General features: G+C 49.4%; 3 protein-coding genes across 3 annotated transcripts in view; 2 read left to right on the plus strand and 1 right to left on the minus strand.

Annotated features, from left to right (window-relative positions):
• VWA3A (von Willebrand factor A domain containing 3A) overlaps positions 1–18,479 on the minus strand; it is a 772,281-nt gene that overhangs the window by 92,723 nt on the left and 661,079 nt on the right. The gene's annotated exons all lie outside the window — the stretch shown is intronic.
• LOC134943670 (alpha/beta hydrolase domain-containing protein 17C-like) lies at positions 1,040–4,120 on the plus strand. Its single transcript, XM_063932383.1, has 3 exons — positions 1,040–1,560; positions 2,234–2,413; positions 3,901–4,120. Exons 1-3 carry the CDS (start codon positions 1,040–1,042, stop codon positions 4,118–4,120), a joined length of 921 nt encoding a protein of 306 aa, XP_063788453.1.
• On the plus strand, positions 14,733–17,813 carry LOC134943199 (alpha/beta hydrolase domain-containing protein 17C-like). The gene is made up of 3 exons (XM_063932149.1): positions 14,733–15,253; positions 15,927–16,106; positions 17,594–17,813. Exons 1-3 carry the CDS (start codon positions 14,733–14,735, stop codon positions 17,811–17,813), a joined length of 921 nt encoding a protein of 306 aa, XP_063788219.1.

Below are 18,479 nucleotides of genomic sequence, written 5' to 3' on the forward strand. Positions count from 1 at the left end.
TAGATAGATAGATAGATAGATAGATAGATAGATAGATAACTGTAGATATAAAGATAGATAATGTAGATATGAATATAGATAGAAACTGTAGATATGAAGACAGATAGATAGATAGATAGATAGATAGATAACTGTAGATATCAAGATAGATACTGTAGATATGAATATAGATAGAAACTGTAGGTATGAAGATAGATAGATAGATAGATAGATAACTGTAGATATGAAGATACTGTAGATATGAATATAGATAAATACTGTAGATAGATACTGTAGACCGGGCCCTTATAATAATATTATGTATATAAAGGTTGAGTGCTATACATGGAATCTATTGTTAATAAGCCCTCTAGGATTGTTCTAAAAATTACAGTGGAACGATGTGAATTGCTGTAATATAACTGGTACTGACTCAGTTATGCTATAGCGTTATATGGAACGTGTAATCATTATGTGCCATGACTAAGGATGGGTGCGTAATATATGGAAGTAGGCGCTGGTGCGCTCCTCCAATGATTACCTGCAATCAGGGAATGGTGGAGAAGTGAGGGGCGCAGGGAGCCATACACACTACATATTTGGCCATAATCACACAGGTGACATTTCATATACAGTATGTGTGTGCTACATTTATTCTATAGATAAACATTATGTACAAACGTTATAGTAATGACCAATACATCTCTAATCTAGTAATATACAGTAACAATGACAGCTGGGTGCTGAGGCTGCAGCCCTGGTCAGGGACAGGTAGTGTCTGTGATGTCACAATGCAGCCCTGGTCAGGGACAGGTAGTGTCTGTGATGTCACAATCGTGTCATAACCTCATATCCACTTGGATGTTACTCAGAGAGAATAGTTGCTTCCCAGACATCAGTGTGAGAAGTCGCGTCTTTATCAGAGCTGTTAAGCTTTTATTTATAATTATTACTATTAGATTAGAATAGCTATATTAAGTATTTTATATAGAACTATTATAATAAGATCACTGCCCAGTGTCCAGAGTGTTAGGACCGGGCCCAACACCCCTCTTTGAGGATGTCTGGCCTCTCGTGGAGGAGGCTGTTTTCGATCTTTTGCTGCCCACCGAGGCTGAACTGCATTATTGCCAAACTGGCCTTTCACCCCCCGGAGCCTACGTACACGCTACGTGAGATTGAGGCAGCCCCAGCACAGGACCTGGCGCAGGATGAGCAGGTGGACCCCACAATCTGTCTACCTCCCGTATGTAATCTGCAGCTATCAGAAGGGGCTAACTGGCCACACTCCCAGCAGAAGCTGGACGCTGTAGAGATGTTCCGCTGTACCACCAAGCGGGGGAATAGCCTGGCCTGTATGTACGTCCGCTGCGTCCCTGGGAGCCGCTACACACTCCTCTACTCTCACGACTGTGCTGTTGACCTAGGCAAGATGTGCAGACGCTACCTTGCCCTAGGCTCCAAGATCAAGTGCAATATATTCTCCTACGACTACTCCGGCTATGGGGTGAGCAGCGGAAAGCCAAGCGAGAAGAACGCATATGCAGACATCGAGGCAGCTTGGCTCGCCCTGAGGACCCGGTATGTATGATTGGGGTGTATGAGTCTTCCCCAGCCCCCACACAGCCTCTGCCTGACACCCTGCATGTGGTGTATGGGTGTCCTGTATGTATGTGGGGGATATGCTACACTAAGGGCTACTATTTACTACGTAGGGTGAATGTATATGCTGTGTATTGTGCTCCTATTAGTTTATATACTCCTCTCCCCGCATGAACTGGTTATACAGTATAAATGTAATTGGTGTATTGGGACTTGCTTACATAAAGACAGTGGGTATATATCGCTGGCATTATAGGGTCTTAGCCAAAGGATGTAACTACTGCAGAAGCAGGGGGTGACACTTTCCTCTGCTCTCCTGCCTCATAGGACGCACTGCCATATGTACTGTGCTGTAAGAGTATGTTGCATTATTGGGCTCCCCATTCTATCTAGCAGCATAGAGGGGTTTCCTTCCAATGTGACTGGACGCTCCCCTCCCCTAGCTCCTTAGTGTTCCTAGCTGACTGGAACTAGGTAAATGTGCATAACCTATGTAGTCCTGTTCCACACATACACTGCCTATCACTCATATAAGTTATCCAGTCATTTACCTAGTTCAGATATCCAGCCTTTATATACAAGTTTCCCATAAGGAACCACAATAGAAGTGATGTAATTGGAGTTTGATCATTTTTCTGCTTTATCTCTACAGATATGGAGTCCCGGCGGAAAATATCATCCTGTATGGAGAGAGCATTGGGACAGCACCGGCAGTTGACCTTGCCACGCGCTACAAATGTGCAGCAGTAATACTGCACGGGGCGCTCATGTCAGGTGTGCGGATGGGCTATCCTAACGCCCGGAGGGCCTACTGTTGGGATGCCTTCACCAAGTAAGACATTGCTGTGTTTTTATATTAAGCTGTAGGTTACTTGTGGGGTTTAGTATGTGCTGGGAGCAAGCAGTACCAGGGTCAGCCCACGTACTGGATAACTGAATTGGCCCCTAGGTGCGCTTTGTCAGGCAAACAACAGGGGTATATCTACTAAATGTCCATTTCCATCAATTTTCATCTGTTGGAGATCCATCTGGATGGATGTTGTGTTCTAAAACACACATTTACTAACACATAATCTTTTTATATTATTTTTTCAATGTTAGTAAATGTGTGTTTTATCCCCCGGAATGCAACATCCATTTAGATTGATTTCTCTCAATTTGAAATTAATAAATATCGAACTTTAGTAAATACACCCACAGCTCTGTTGGCCCAATCAGTTTGTATGTGTATCCCAGTGGGATGTCTTCAGCATTCCAATGGACGGGGTGCCGGCGGTCATGTGACCGACGCCGGAATGCCAACACCACTTGGTACACAGGCACTGGAATACCGACCACTGAAGGTAAGTATAGTGGAGAGCTTTAGTGTTAGGGCCCGCGGTGATTAGAGTTAGGCACTGGGGGGGTTTAGCCCTAGCTGCCAACCCCCCAAGGGTTATCCCTAGCCACCACCCCCAGGGAGTTAGCCCTAGCTGCCACCCCCGGGAGGTTAGGGTAGGGATGAGTAAAAACACTTACCCCCTCCACCGATCTTCAATGTCAGAATGCCGGTGACGGTCATGTGACCACCGGTATCCCAACCACTGGGATAGCATACTGAACCCATCCCATCTTATACCGAATGCTAATCCAATTAGAGTACATGAGTCTTTTCTGATTAGAAAACTAACAGGATAATTCCCTACCAGAAACCTTTCTGGGGGGCTATGGCCCTGTGTCTCTTGTCAGTTTTGTAACACCCTGCATCTACTGCTGCCCCTCTTCATCTCGCATGCTCGCATTGGCGAGCAATGCTCTGCCTGTGTGAGCAATTGACCCCGGTGTCTGCGCACTCTCCTCACTACAGCCGCCCCAATGTCTTCTCATACAGGCAGCAAGTTGTCGGTTTGCGGGAGCCGGCGTAGCTGCAGCGGGAGTGTGTACAACATTGAGGCTACTTCTGCAGAACTTAAACACTGGATCCCCAGATAAGTTACCTCTGGCACCGGTTTTACTCCCAATATATCATAGCTGCTTATAAATGGGAAATACGGCACTATTCCTCTTTCATCCTATTTGTATTGTATAACAGAAACAAGTTGAAGTCTTGTGCATGACTTTGGCTTATTAGGTCAATAGATTGCACTGGGCTCATTACTAACAGTAGATTCATTGTCCAACATTGCTCTGCCAAAGTCCTGTATGTGACCTTCTACATGAGCAGCTCTGCATGTTACCTGATGCATTATTTCCATTCTATATGTTTAGTGGCCGTTTTACATGTGTGATAGCTCCATGCTGTTTCTGTTGTATAATCCCTTTGTATCATGTCCTTTGCAGCATCGACAAAATCTCCAAGGTCACCTGCCCGGTACTCATCATCCATGGGACTAAAGATGCGGTTGTGGACTTCTGCCATGGGCTGACAATGTATGAGCGCTGCCCAACTGCTGTAAAGCCTCTCTGGGTGGAAGGAGGAGGGCACACGGATTTACATAAGCACAGGCAATATCTAGTGAGACTCCAGAAATTCATCTCTCAGGAGCTGCCCAATATATGAATCCACCACCGCCCCTGTACAAGTACCATCTAATCCGGGGGACTGAGACCTCTCGATGGCACATTCCACCTAGGTGCATTATAGATCCATCAGATCCATCAGTCAAAGATATCGACCATGGACTGCAGGGAGCTAACATCCAGGATCTGACATATATATAATGCCTAATGCTCTCTTACAATACACCAATCTGAACTAACTCAAGGGTGTCTGTGTTATTTTTCCATAGCGTTGTCTCATTCAGGAACACAAGCTGTAAGCATGGGGGATATAGCTGCGAATATACAATGATAAATAGGCCCCATAGAAGGTTGCCAAATATCACATAATCTCAGGAGGAGAGAAGTGTGCTGAGCAACATTATCTGTCCAAGCCACAGGATCCCTCACTGTCCATAGCTGTGTTCTGATGTACGGGTGCAGAACCATTGTGCATAGGAACAGACAGCTCCAATAAAAGAATATGAACTACAGTTAGCTACAGTTGCTAAGGAAAATATCTAGACCTGCCATAGAATAACTGACAGAGATACCACTAGGACTAGTATAAATATGCATCTGTATAACTATATTCATGATTCATCTGCTGTGCTGCATTTATACAAGTGAGATGACGCACCATATTCATCCTACCAAATGTACATAGACTGGAGTAACAGCAGTTACTAAGCCCTGGAGCAGGCCTCCGCACCCCCACATCTGCCCCACCGTTAGTGCGTGATATCACACTGATGTGCATATTTATGTAACTGCTACCTAATAAGAGTTAGATGGAGGGGGCTGGTGCCAGGGTGATATACTGCTGATATATTAGTATCAGCAAGTCCGGTATCTCTCAGTAGAGGTTTGTAATAAGCGGCCGTGAAATAAATGATCTTCTATTGAGGGCAGAAATTATCACCTGCCTGGAGTATATGGAGATTAAATAAATTCAATAAGTAACTGGGGAGACAGACTCCTGATTAATACAGATACTGTATACTACTGTTATAGATCGGGGTGATAGTCCCCTCCCTGTGTCAGACTATCAGAGGAGAGGCTATTACATTTGGATGGGGGGAGGGATTCAGGGGAAATTTGAGAAAAAATTACTTCACAGAAAGGGTATTGGACAAGTGGACTAGCCTCCCATCAGAGGTGGTAGAGGCTAAGACAGTAGAGCAATTTAGATAGAGAGAGAGATAGATAGATAGATAGATAGATAGATAGATAGATAGATAGATAGATAACTGTAGATATGAAGATAGATACTGTAGATATGAATATAGATAGAAACTGTAGATATGAAGATAGATAGATAGATAGATAGATAGATAGATAGATAGATAGATAGATAGATAGATAGATAGATAGATAGATACATAGATACATAGATAGATAGATACTGTAGATATGAAGATAGATAGATAGATAGATAGATAGATAGATAGATAGATAGATAGATAGATAGATAGATAGATAGATAGAAACTGTAAATATGAATATAGATAGAAACTGTAAATATGAAGATAGATAGATAGATAGATAGATAGATAGATAGATAGATAGATAGATAGATAGATAGATAATGTAGATATGAAGATAGATAGATAGATAGATAGATAGATAGATAGATAGATAGATAGATAGATAGATAGATAGATAGATAGATAGATAGATACTGTAGATATGAATATAGATAGAAATGGTAGATATGAAGAAAGATAGATAGATAGATAGATAGATAGAGACTGTAGATATGAAGATAGATAGATAGATAGATAGATAGATAGTGTAGATATGAAGATAGTAAGATAGATAGGATACTGTAGATATGAAGATAGATACTGTAGATATGAAGATAGATGATAGATAGATAGATAGATAGATAGATAGATAGATAGATAGATAGATAGATAGATACTGTAGATATGAAGATAGATAGATAGATAGATAGATAGATAGATAGATAGATAGATAGATAGATAGATAACTGTAGATATGAAGATAGATAATGTAGATATGAATATAGATAGAAACTGTAGATATGAAGATAGATAGATAGATAGATAACTGTAGATATGAAGATAGATACTGTAGATATGAAAGAGCGCGTAGGGAGCATAATGCGACCACAGCGGCATAAACGCACCGTCCAGGGCCTCCGCAGCGCCGCTCGAGGCATCACATGGCCTGTGAGGGGTTAATGTTTTCGGCTGGGAGGAACTCAGAGAGTGGGCCGGGGGGCCCATTGGCTGCAGCATGAGAGGGGGCTGGCCTGTCATGCATATAGGCAGCCGGCAGGATACTTCCTGCCTCTCTTCAGCCTTTTCGTTAGGACTGCAAGTATCACCCTCCTTACATTTAACTAATCTCCTTATTCTCTGCTCACATCTCATTGATACTTTTTACATTTCCTTTCCCCTGATATTTAACCCCCTTTTGCTTTTCCTATCCTTATAATCCTCACTTTCTAACTTTTCTGTCCTCACTTCTCTTAGTGTTCTTTATACGGTATCCTCAGCTCCCCATGGCCGTTAGACGCTCCACCCGCTCCGCTGGCCTCCCCGCCCGGCTCATGGACGAGTCTGATGTCCAGCCGGCTCGGGGAAGAAAGGCTGCAGCGGCCGTACGGGAACCCCAGGGCGCGCGCGGCCGGGCTCAGCCGCCCGCCCGGGCTCCCCCGCGCGTGCGCTCTCCGTCCCCGCTGCTAGCCGCGGCGGGGAACGGAGCGCTGGGCGGCCGAGGAGGTACGCGGCAAAGAGCCAGGGATGGTGTCCTGCCGTCCCTGAGCTCGCCGCTCGCTACACGCGGCTGCCCTGATCACGTGGGGCCGGGGCAGAGCTCCCGGCCCGCGGATCAGCAGCCGCATTCAAGTAATAAACACGCGGGAAGTGGTGGGCGGGAGGGGGGTCGTGCGGCTGCCAGACCTGCACAGGGCAGGCAGCGCGCGCGTGGCACAAGGAATACTGCCACTAGGGGGGCCCAGATGAGGCCTGTCCCCACTGTTCACCCCTCCCCCTCATCCAGTCAGGTCCAGCCTGCGCCCCCCCACGACAGGGAGGGGCGTCGCCCCCGCCCTGCTACTGCACACCCTCCTCTACCTATCTCCGCTAGGGAGGGGCCCATACGTCGGGGGCGTTCTGCGTCCGCCCGCGGCGGCGTGCCCCACTGGGCCTCTCCTGCCGGGGGTGCCCCTGTGGCGCCCCTCCCCTCCAGGATACCGCGTCTGGCTCGAGGCGCTGCGGCCGCCGTCCACGGCCATGCGCCTCCGACGGGGGTTCCTCACCCCAGGGTGCGGCGTGCGCAGTCGGGGGGTGTCCGTTCCGCACCTCCTCGCGGCCGGTCATCTCCTGCTAATGTGGATACGGAGGGGTCACATGCCTACATTGCGCCTCCTCCTGCCAGTAGCGATGACTGTTCAGTTTCTCCTCCGGTGGCCAATATGCGAGATCGGAGAAGATCGCGGCGGGAGCAATTGGCGCGGGATTTCTCCCAGCGGGACGGCGATACCGTGACGCCCGACAGTGAGGGATCATCGGGGTCCTTGCTCCCAACGGGGGGTTTACGATCCTCCCGTGGGGAGCACGACCCGTGTGGCGGCTCTGAATTTCCTACGCAGGCCACGGCAGCGGCACCCTTGGTGGACCCCACTGTTCTGTCCGCCATTTGTGCGGCTGTTGTGTCGGCAGTGGCGCCCTTGTTATCCCCCGTACCCGGGGGACTTGGGCGGTCCTCCACTTCTTTGGCGGATAGCATTGCGCAGGCTCTTGCCCCGCTTCTGTCCTCTGGCGCGACCGTTCCCCCGCCTGCCCCGCTCCCGGCTGCGGCAAACTCGGTGGAGGAGCGGGAAAACCATGTCTCTTTTGTCCCCCCAGCCGCGGACGTCAGGAGAGAAATGGAGTCTGTCGGCGCTTCCGCGAGTCGACCAGTGGCCGTCGAGACGGACGGTGTTCCCTCTCGTGCAGGTGAGTCTTCATCGGACCCCGACTGGTCCCGGGGAAGCGCGGTTACACCCCTTAGCGGCTTAGGATCGGTTTCTCACTCCGGCTCCTCTAGTGCTGGCGGCAGGGTGCGTAAGGTTTCTAGCAAGCGCAGCAGGCGCAGCCGCAGGCGTCGGTACACGGACTCTTCCCTTGCCTCCACGTCCTCGGAGGGCCTGTCCTCCTCTGATGGCGGACTGCACAGGGTTAAGCGCCGCAGACGACGCGAGCGTCGGTATTCAACCTCGTCCGCCTCCCAAGTCTCGGTGGAATCGGACACCGTGCACTGCGCTAATACGGCGGTGCAACGTGGTCTTAGGCCCCGGGTCCGGGATAGAATCCGCAAGGGCCAATATGTGAATATTTTCGCTCTCACTAGTGACGATAGAAAAGCCTTACTTTCCGCCAAGAAAAAGGGGCAGGGCAGCGAGGACGCTCTGCGCTCCTACCCGAATTGGGTACGCTGCATGTTGATATTTGCGGCATGTTACCTAGAGACCCGCCCGGACGAACATATGAACATAGTTCGATATCAATTCCTCATACATGTTCTGTACCACAAGTATAAAGGGTCGGCCTGGCGTCGTTATGATGAGGATTTTCGCCGAAAACAACACGGGCGGCAGATCCATAACTTCGGCAAGAAGGATGTGGAACTGTGCTCGGAACTGACCCAGGGTTCGGCCGGCGCTGAGGAGAGCGGCACAGCGAAGAGATGGGCTAAGCGTCCCACCCCTCGTTCTGCCGGCTTTCGCGGCGGTTCAGGGCGCGCGGGGCATGGAAAATGCTTCGCTTTTAATAATGCACAATGCGACTTAGGTAGCCGCTGTCGTTTTCGTCACTCCTGTATCCGATGTGGGGGGGGGCCACGGGATTAAGGACTGTTCCAGTCCTGGGGTCGGAGGTGCGTCCGGTCCTCAGACCCGGCAGAGCCGCGCGGCCTCTGGCGTTGGCCACAGCCCCCACCCCAATTAGTCTTCGGGCACTCCTTCCCTGGCTGCGACGGTACCCGCGCCCGGCTGACGCCCATTTCCTACACTCGGGATTCGCGTCGGGCTTCCCTTTACCTATACATGGACGTGTGGGCCCCGGGACGGGCACGAACCTGCGCTCGGCCAGGGAATTACCGGAAGTGCTCCGCCAGAAGGTCCAGGCCGAGGTGTCGCTAGGTAGGATGGTGGGCCCTTTCCGGGAACCCCCCTTGCCGGACCTCGTATTGTCCCCCGTTGACATAGTTCCCAAAAAGACCATGGGAAAATTTCGCCTTATCCAGCATCTGTCCTGCCCTCCAGGGTCATCGGTTAATGATGCCATCCCTCCGGATCAGTGTAGGGTTGTTTATCTATCCTTTGACTCACCCATCGACACCATCCGGTCCTTTGGTCCTGGGGCAGTGATGTGTAAATTGGACCTCCAGTCAGCGTTCCGCCTCCTCCCGCTGCACCCGTCCGCCTTTCGGTTTATGGGTTTTAAGCTGGACGATGGTTTTTACATCGATCGGTGCCTCCCTATGGGGTGTTCCATCTCTTGCGCCTACTTCGAGCGTTTCAGTTCTTTCCTCCACTGGTGTCTCCAGCAGGAGACGGGCGAACGGGGCATTTCGCACTACTTAGACGATTTCCTTTTTATCGGCCCTTCAGATTCGGATCGCTGCCTCCGTTTGCTGCAGGGGGCTCTCGCCCTCTTCGCGCACTTTGGTGTTCCGGTGGCACCTGAGAAGACGGAGGGTCCCTCCGCCTCCTTGGTTTACCTCGGGATTCAGATTGATACGGTCGGTGGTTTGTGTAGGCTCCCTGCGGACAAGGTGTTGCGTTTGCACGATGGTATCCTATATGCGCTGGCGGCGGGCAAGCTCACGCTCAAACAGGCTCAATCCTTATTGGGCCTGTTTAACTTTGCTTGCAAGGTGATACCCATGGGTAGAGTCTTCTGTAGAAAATTGGAACGGGCTACCGTGGGGGTTAGACGCCCACATCATTTTCTTCGATTGTCTCTTGAAATCCGAAGGGATTTGCGCATTTGGGACGAATTTCTTGTTCGTTTCAACGGCATCTGTATTTGGCAGGAGGCGGCTGTGTCTAGCCCAGCCCTGGAGCTTTTCACGGACGCCTCTGGCGGTTACGGGTTCGGAGCTTATTTTGCAGGCCGTTGGTGCGCGCGTCCCTGGCCTCGGGCCTGGCTTAGCGGGGGCCTTACGTCAAATATGCTGTTGCTGGAAATATTTCCCATTTTAGTCGCTCTGGAATTGTGGTGCGCGGCCCTGCGGAACAAACAGGTTATCTTCTGGTGCGACAATTTGGGCGTGGTCTTTGCCATAAACCGGCAAAAATCTACGTCCTTGCCGGTTCTGCGGGTCCTTGCACAGATAGTCTTGCTCTGCTTGGTGAACAACATTACGTTGCGAGCAAAACATGTCCCTGGCGTGCGTAACGAAATTGCGGATGCCCTGTCGCGCGGCGATTGGCAGCGGTTTCGGCGCTTGGCTCCTGCAGCGCTACTCCATGGGGAATTATGTCCTGCTTATGTGTGGCAGGTCATCCACCCGGATTGGAGGAGTTAGCACACAGATCGTTGGCCCCTGCTACGTTTGCGGCCTATCGTGCCGCCTGGGAACGTTGGAGTCGCTTCCTCCTGGAGCGAGGCCAGAGTGGTAAGACCTCTCACACTTTACTCTTAGAATATATCTGGATGCTGTACTCCGACGGGATTTCGCGGGCGTCTGTTAACAGGATTCTGGCGGGTATATCATACTTTCTGCAGCTGCGGGGGGAAGCGGATTTTACGAAGTCCTTTTTCCTCCGGCGGGTGTTGAAAGGTTGGGCTCGGGCGTCCCCGCCCCTCCCAGATACTCGTCTGCCGATCACTGGTGCTTTGCTGCGGCGGATTTTGGGATCCCTCCGGAGTATTTGCTCCTCGGGATACGAAGTTCGCCTCTTCATGGCGGCCTTTACGATGGCCTTCCACGGCGCGTTCAGGGTGGGCGAGCTGGTGGCCGTCTCTCGGACTTCTGCCTCGCCCATGCTGGCGGCCCACGTCGTCATACGTCCCGACGGTTTGTGGTGCAGGATTCAGCGCTCCAAGACTGACGTAGCCGGCAGGGGGCAGTGGGTTCGAATGGGCCGGGCCAGTTCGTGGGGCATTTGTCCGGTTGCCGCGGCCCTGGCTTATTCGTCCCTTCGGCCTCCAACGCCCACTGGGTGGCTCGTCCATAGCGATGGGTCCCCGTTGACCAGATATCAATTCCGGTCGGTTTTGGGGCGTTGTATCTTGTACCTGGGTCTATCTCCGGCCGACTATGGGACTCACTCTTTCCGCATCGGCGCGGCTTCAGCAGCTGCTGCGGCGGGTTGGTCCGAAGTCGAAGTCCGGGCACTGGGTAGGTGGAGGTCTGGTGCAGTCAGACGCTATATCAGGCCTTTTCCTCCCAGTGCACCCATTTGAGGACTAGCCGCTCGTCGCAACTGCATTTTGCGGTTGTGGGGGCCTTGAGGAATTTTTGTTTTATCGTTGGTTTTACTACGGCTTTTGCCGGCTAACGAAGTTTCGTTTTTCAAATTGTCAAATTGGGTGGCCCAACCCCCCCCCCCCTTTCCACTCCCCGTTAGAGACGTAGATAGGTTCCCCATTTAGCAATGCCGTATTTTATGTAATTTCTGACCTTCATTACACCCTTCTTTTACAGGACGGCGGTTAGATCCGCACTTTATATGGTTCGTGGGCCATTCGTACATCTATTGGCTGTCCGTGTCGGCTCTGGCCTACGACACAACCCGTTTTCCTGAACTGCGGGCCGTGCGCTGGTTGGGGCGTAGAGGCCTCCGCTGGGACGGCCTGCGGGACTGGCTTAGGGCGGCAGTTGGCCGTTTTGGGTATCCGCTGTTCTTGGTGGTACATCTCGGGGGCAATGATTTGGTACGCCGCACGGGCCTTGACATTCGCCTCGTGATCCGGCGCCAGCTGCTGGCACTTATGGCTGAGTGGCCGTTTTGCCTGATCCTCTGGTCGGACATGGTCCCCCGGCGATCTTGGCGTGGAGCCTTTAACCCGGGGGCGATTGACTTGGTTCGGAGACGGGTCAATTCGGTGGTCGGTAGTGCTGTCCTCCAGCATGGTGGCCTGGTCGTGCCGCACAGTGGTATCTCTTTCCGGGATCCGACTCTATACCGGTCTGACGGGGTGCATTTGTCGCCAGCTGGCATGGCGATCTTCTGGGATGACTTTATGCACGTCCTTCGGTCCCTTCGGTAGTTGTTTAGGTAGCATTAGTTAAGGTTTAGTCGTTCATCTAGTTAGTTTTGTCGGTTTTTTAGCCCTCCTCTAGTTAGTTGTTAGTTCGGTGGCGGCGGCAGGTTGGTAACCTGGCAGTTGGCCGGTTTATGAACGGTTACTTAATTTTTAACCATGACTTCAAGGTGAGAAGTTGGGGTGTGTTTTAGAAACATTTTTCTTAGTCGTTTGAATTAGTTTCCGGGCATCACTTTACCAAGTGGAGCCCATTAATTGGTAAAAACATATGTGGATGGCGGGGCTGGTGGCCCGAAATTTTTACCTCATAGGGGCGGAGCGTACCTCCGTCCCTACAACTGTTGGTGGGCAGGGGTAGTGGCAGAAGGTCGACCCCTGTCCTTGGATTTTTGAATTTTTAATGTCCAGGATGCAGGCAGGAGGCCGATCCCGGAACATTGGGGGCAGAAGGCTCCCTCACACATATGTTTTTATTGCTTACTTTTTATGTATTACAATGTTTTTTCACCCATGTTACTTTATTATGTTAACCGTTCTTCTCCCCGCCACCTTAGTTAGAGAGGGAAGTCTACATTTTAGTTTTAGCATTTAATAGGCCTTCCTCTCAGTCAGAAAATAAAAGCTGACCCCTTTCACGCCAATTACAGTTGTGGTGTTTTTATTTCATAGAATAAGTGTGCTTGAGTGGTGAGCGGATGCATCTGACGTGTGTGGTTTAAGACCGCGTAGGGAGCATAATGCGACCACAGCGGCATAAACGCACCGTCCAGGGCCTCCGCAGCGCCGCTCGAGGCATCACATGGCCTGTGAGGGGTTAATGTTTTCGGCTGGGAGGAACTCAGAGAGTGGGCCGGGGGGCCCATTGGCTGCAGCATGAGAGGGGGCTGGCCTGTCATGCATATAGGCAGCCGGCAGGATACTTCCTGCCTCTCTTCAGCCTTTTCGTTACCCACCCTCCCTCCCTGGGGACTTGTTTTTCTGTTTTTGCAGCTGTGTTCATTGTGTCGGCTTTGGGTGGCCGGTTTATGAACGGTTACTTAATTTTTAACCATGACTTCAAGGTGAGAAGTTGGGGTGTGTTTTAGAAACATTTTTCTTAGTCGTTTGAATTAGTTTCCGGGCATCACTTTACCAAGTGGAGCCCATTAATTGGTAAAAACATATGTGGATGGCGGGGCTGGTGGCCCGAAATTTTTACCTCATAGGGGCGGAGCGTACCTCCGTCCCTACAACTGTTGGTGGGCAGGGGTAGTGGCAGAAGGTCGACCCCTGTCCTTGGATTTTTGAATTTTTAATGTCCAGGATGCAGGCAGGAGGCCGATCCCGGAACATTGGGGGCAGAAGGCTCCCTCACACATATGTTTTTATTGCTTTCTTTTTATGTATTACAATGTTTTTTCACCCATGTTACTTTATTATGTTAACCGTTCTTCTCCCCGCCACCTTAGTTAGAGAGGGAAGTCTACATTTTAGTTTTAGCATTTAATAGGCCTTCCTCTCAGTCAGAAAATAAAAGCTGACCCCTTTCACGCCAATTACAGTTGTGGTGTTTTTATTTCATAGAATAAGTGTGCTTGAGTGGTGAGCGGATGCATCTGACGTGTGTGGTTTATATAGATAAATACTGTAGATAGATACTGTAGACCGGGCCCTTATAATAATATTATGTATATAAAGGTTGAGTGCTATACATGGAATCTATTGTTAATAAGCCCTCTAGGATTGTTCTAAAAATTACAGTGGAACGATGTGAATTGCTGTAATATAACTGGTACTGACTCAGTTATGCTATAGCGTTATATGGAACGTGTAATCATTATGTGCCATGACTAAGGATGGGTGCGTAATATATGGAAGTAGGCGCTGGTGCGCTCCTCCGCTGATTACCTGCAATCAGGGAATGGTGGAGAAGTGAGGGGCGCAGGGAGCCATACACACTACATATTTGGCCATAATCACACAGGTGACATTTCATATACAGTATGTGTGTGCTACATTTATTCTATAGATAAACATTATGTACAAACGTTATAGTAATGACCAATACATCTCTAATCTAGTAATATACAGTAACAATGACAGCTGGGTGCTGAGGCTGCAGCCCTGGTCAGGGACAGGTAGTGTCTGTGATGTCACAATGCAGCCCTGGTCAGTGACAGGTAGTGTCTGTGATGTCACATTCGTGTCATAACCTCATATCCACTTGGATGTTACTCAGAGAGAATAGTTGCTTCCCAGACATCAGTGTGAGAAGTCGCGTCTTTATCAGAGCTGTTAAGCTTTTATTTATAATTATTACTATTAGATTAGAATAGCTATATTAAGTATTTTATATAGAACTATTATTATAAGATCACTGCCCAGTGTCCAGAGTGTTAGGACCGGGCCCAACACCCCTCTTTGAGGATGTACGGCCTCTCGTGGAGGAGGCTGTTTTCGATCTTTTGCTGCCCACCTAGGCTGAACTGCATTATTGCCAAACTGGCCTTTCACCCCCCGGAGCCTACGTACACGCTACGTGAGATTGAGGCAGCCCCAGCACAGGACCTGGCGCAGGATGAGCAGGTGGACCCCACAATCTGTCTACCTCCCGTATGTAATCTGCAGCTATCAGAAGGGTCTAACTGGCCACACTCCCAGCAGAAGCTGGACGCTGTAGAGATGTTCCGCTGTACCACCAAGCGGGGGAATAGCCTGGCCTGTATGTACGTCCGCTGCGTCCCTGGGAGCCGCTACACACTCCTCTACTCTCACGACTGTGCTGTTGACCTAGGCAAGATGTGCAGACGCTACCTTGCCCTAGGCTCCAAGATCAAGTGCAATATATTCTCCTACGACTACTCCGGCTATGGGGTGAGCAGCGGAAAGCCAAGCGAGAAGAACGCATATGCAGACATCGAGGCAGCTTGGCTCGCCCTGAGGACCCGGTATGTATGATTGGGGTGTATGAGTCTTCCCCAGCCCCCACACAGCCTCTGCCTGACACCCTGCATGTGGTGTATGGGTGTCCTGTATGTATGTGGGGGATATGCTACAGTAAGGGCTACTATTTACTACGTAGGGTGAATGTATATGCTGTGTATTGTGCTCCTATTAGTTTATATACTCCTCTCCCCGCATGAACTGGTTATACAGTATAAATGTAATCGGTGTATTGGGACTTGCTTACATAAAGACAGTGGGTATATATTTCTGGCATTATAGGGTCTTAGCCAAAGGATGTAACTACTGCAGAAGCAGGGGGTGACACTTTCCTCTGCTCTCCTGCCTCATAGGACGCACTGCCATATGTACTGTGCTGTAAGAGTATGTTGCATTATTGGGCTCCCCATTCTATCTAGCAGCATAGAGGGGTTTCCTTCCAATGTGACTGGACGCTCCCCTCCCGTAGCTCCTTAGTGTTCCTAGCTGACTGGAACTAGGTAAATGTGCATAACCTATGTAGTCCTGTTCCACACATACACTGCCTATCACTCATATAAGTTATCCAGTCATTTACCTAGTTCAGATATCCAGCCTTTATATACAAGTTTCCCATAAGGAACCACAATAGAAGTGATGTAATTGGAGTTTGATCATTTTTCTGCTTTATCTCTACAGATATGGAGTCCCGGCGGAAAATATCATCCTGTATGGAGAGAGCATTGGGACAGCACCCGCAGTTGACCTTGCCACGCGCTACAAATGTGCAGCAGTAATACTGCACGGGGCGCTCATGTCAGGTGTGCGGATGGGCTATCCTAACGCCCGGAGGGCCTACTGTTGGGATGCCTTCACCAAGTAAGACATTGCTGTGTTTTTATATTAAGCTGTAGGTTACTTGTGGGGTTTAGTATGTGCTGGGAGCAAGCAGTACCAGGGTCAGCCCACGTACTGGATAACTGAATTGGCCCCTAGGTGCGCTTTGGCAGGCAAACAACAGGGGTATATCTACTAAATGTCCATTTCCATCAATTTTTATCTGTTGGAGATCCATCTGGATGGATGTTGTGTTCTAAAACACACATTTACTAACACATAATCTTTTTATATATTTTTTTCAATGTTAGTAAATGTGTGTTTTATCCCCCGGAATGCAACATCCATTTAGATTGATTTCTCTCAATTTGAAATTAATAAATATCGAACTTTAGTAAATACACCCCCAGCTCTGTTGGCCCAATCAGTTTGTATGTGTATCCCAGTGGGATGTCTTCAGCATTCCAATGGACGGGGTGCCGGCGGTCATGTGACCGACGCCGGAATGCCAACACCACTTGGTACACAGGCACTGGAATACCGACCACTGAAGGTAAGTATAGTGGAGAGCTTTAGTGTTAGGGCCCGCGGTGATTAGAGTTAGGCACTGGGGGGGTTTAGCCCTAGCTGCCAACCCCCCAAGGGTTATCCCTAGCCACCACCCCCAGGGAGTTAGCCCTAGCTGCCACCCCCGGGAGGTTAGGGTAGGGATGAGTAAAAACACTTACCCCCTCCACCGATCTTCAATGTAAGAATGCCGGTGACGGTCATGTGACCACCGGTATCCCAACCACTGGGATAGCATACTGAACCCATCCCATCTTATACCGAATGCTAATCCAATTAGAGTACATGAGTCTTTTCTGATTGGAAAACTAACAGGATAATTCCCTACCAGAAACCTTTCTGGGGGGCTATGGCCCTGTGTCTCTTGTCAGTTTTGTAACACCCTGCATCTACTGCTGCCCCTCTTCATCTCGCATGCTCGCATTGGCGAGCAATGCTCTGCCTGTGTGAGCAATTGACCCCGGTGTCTGCGCACTCTCCTCACTACAGCCGCCTCAATGTCTTCTCATACAGGCAGCAAGTTGTCGGTTTGCGGGAGCCGGCGTAGCTGCAGTGGGAGTGTGTACAACATTGAGGCTACTTCTGCAGAACTTAAACACTGGATCCCCAGATAAGTTACCTCTGGCACCGGTTTTACTCCCAATATATCATAGCTGCTTATAAATGGGAAATACGGCACTATTCCTCTTTCATCCTATTTGTATTGTATAACAGAAACAAGTTGAAGTCTTGTGCATGACTTTGGCTTATTAGGTCAATAGATTGCAATGGGCTCATTACCAACAGTAGATTCATTGTCCAACATTGCTCTGCCAAAGTCCTGTATGTGACCTTCTACATGAGCAGCTCTGCATGTTACCTGATGCATTATTTCCATTCTATATGTTTAGTGGCCGTTTTACATGTGTGATAGCTCCATGCTGTTTCTGTTGTATAATCCCTTTGTATCATGTCCTTTGCAGCATCGACAAAATCTCCAAGGTCACCTGCCCGGTACTCATCATCCATGGGACTAAAGATGCGGTTGTGGACTTCTGCCATGGGCTGACAATGTATGAGCGCTGCCCAACTGCTGTAAAGCCTCTCTGGGTGGAAGGAGGAGGGCACACGGACTTACATAAGCACAGGCAATATCTAGTGAGACTCCAGAAATTCATCTCTCAGGAGCTGCCCAATATATGAATCCACCACCGCCCCTGTACAAGTACCATCTAATCCGGGGGACTGAGACCTCTCGATGGCACATTCCACCTAGGTGCATTATAGATCCATCAGATCCATCAGTCAAAGATATCGACCATGGACTGCAGGGAGCTAACATCCAGGATCTGACATATATATAATGCCTAATGCTCTCTTACAATACACCAATCTGAACTAACTCAAGGGTGTCTGTGTTATTTTTCCATAGCGTTGTCTCATTCAGGAACACAAGCTGTAAGCATGGGGGATATAGCTGCGAATATACAATGATAAATAGGCCCCATAGAAGGTTGCCAAATATCACATAATCTCAGGAGGAGAGGTGTGCTGAGCAACATTATCTGTCCAAGCCACAGGATCCCTCACTGTCCATAGCTGTGTTCTGATGTACGGGTGCAGAACCATTGTGCATAGGAACAGACAGCTCCAATAAAAGAATATGAACTACAGTTAGCTACAGTTGCTAAGGAAAATATCTAGACCTGCCATAGAATAACTGACAGAGATACCACTAGGACTAGTATAAATATGCATCTGTATAACTATGGCCCTCATTCCGAGTTGTTCGCTCGGTATTTTTCATCGCATCGCAGTGAAAATCCGCTTAGTACGCATGCGCAATGTTCGCACTGCGCCAAGTAACTT

The sequence above is a fragment of the Pseudophryne corroboree genome, chromosome 7, assembly GCF_028390025.1.
Source record: "Pseudophryne corroboree isolate aPseCor3 chromosome 7, aPseCor3.hap2, whole genome shotgun sequence".
Taxonomy (NCBI): Eukaryota; Metazoa; Chordata; class Amphibia; order Anura; family Myobatrachidae; genus Pseudophryne; species Pseudophryne corroboree.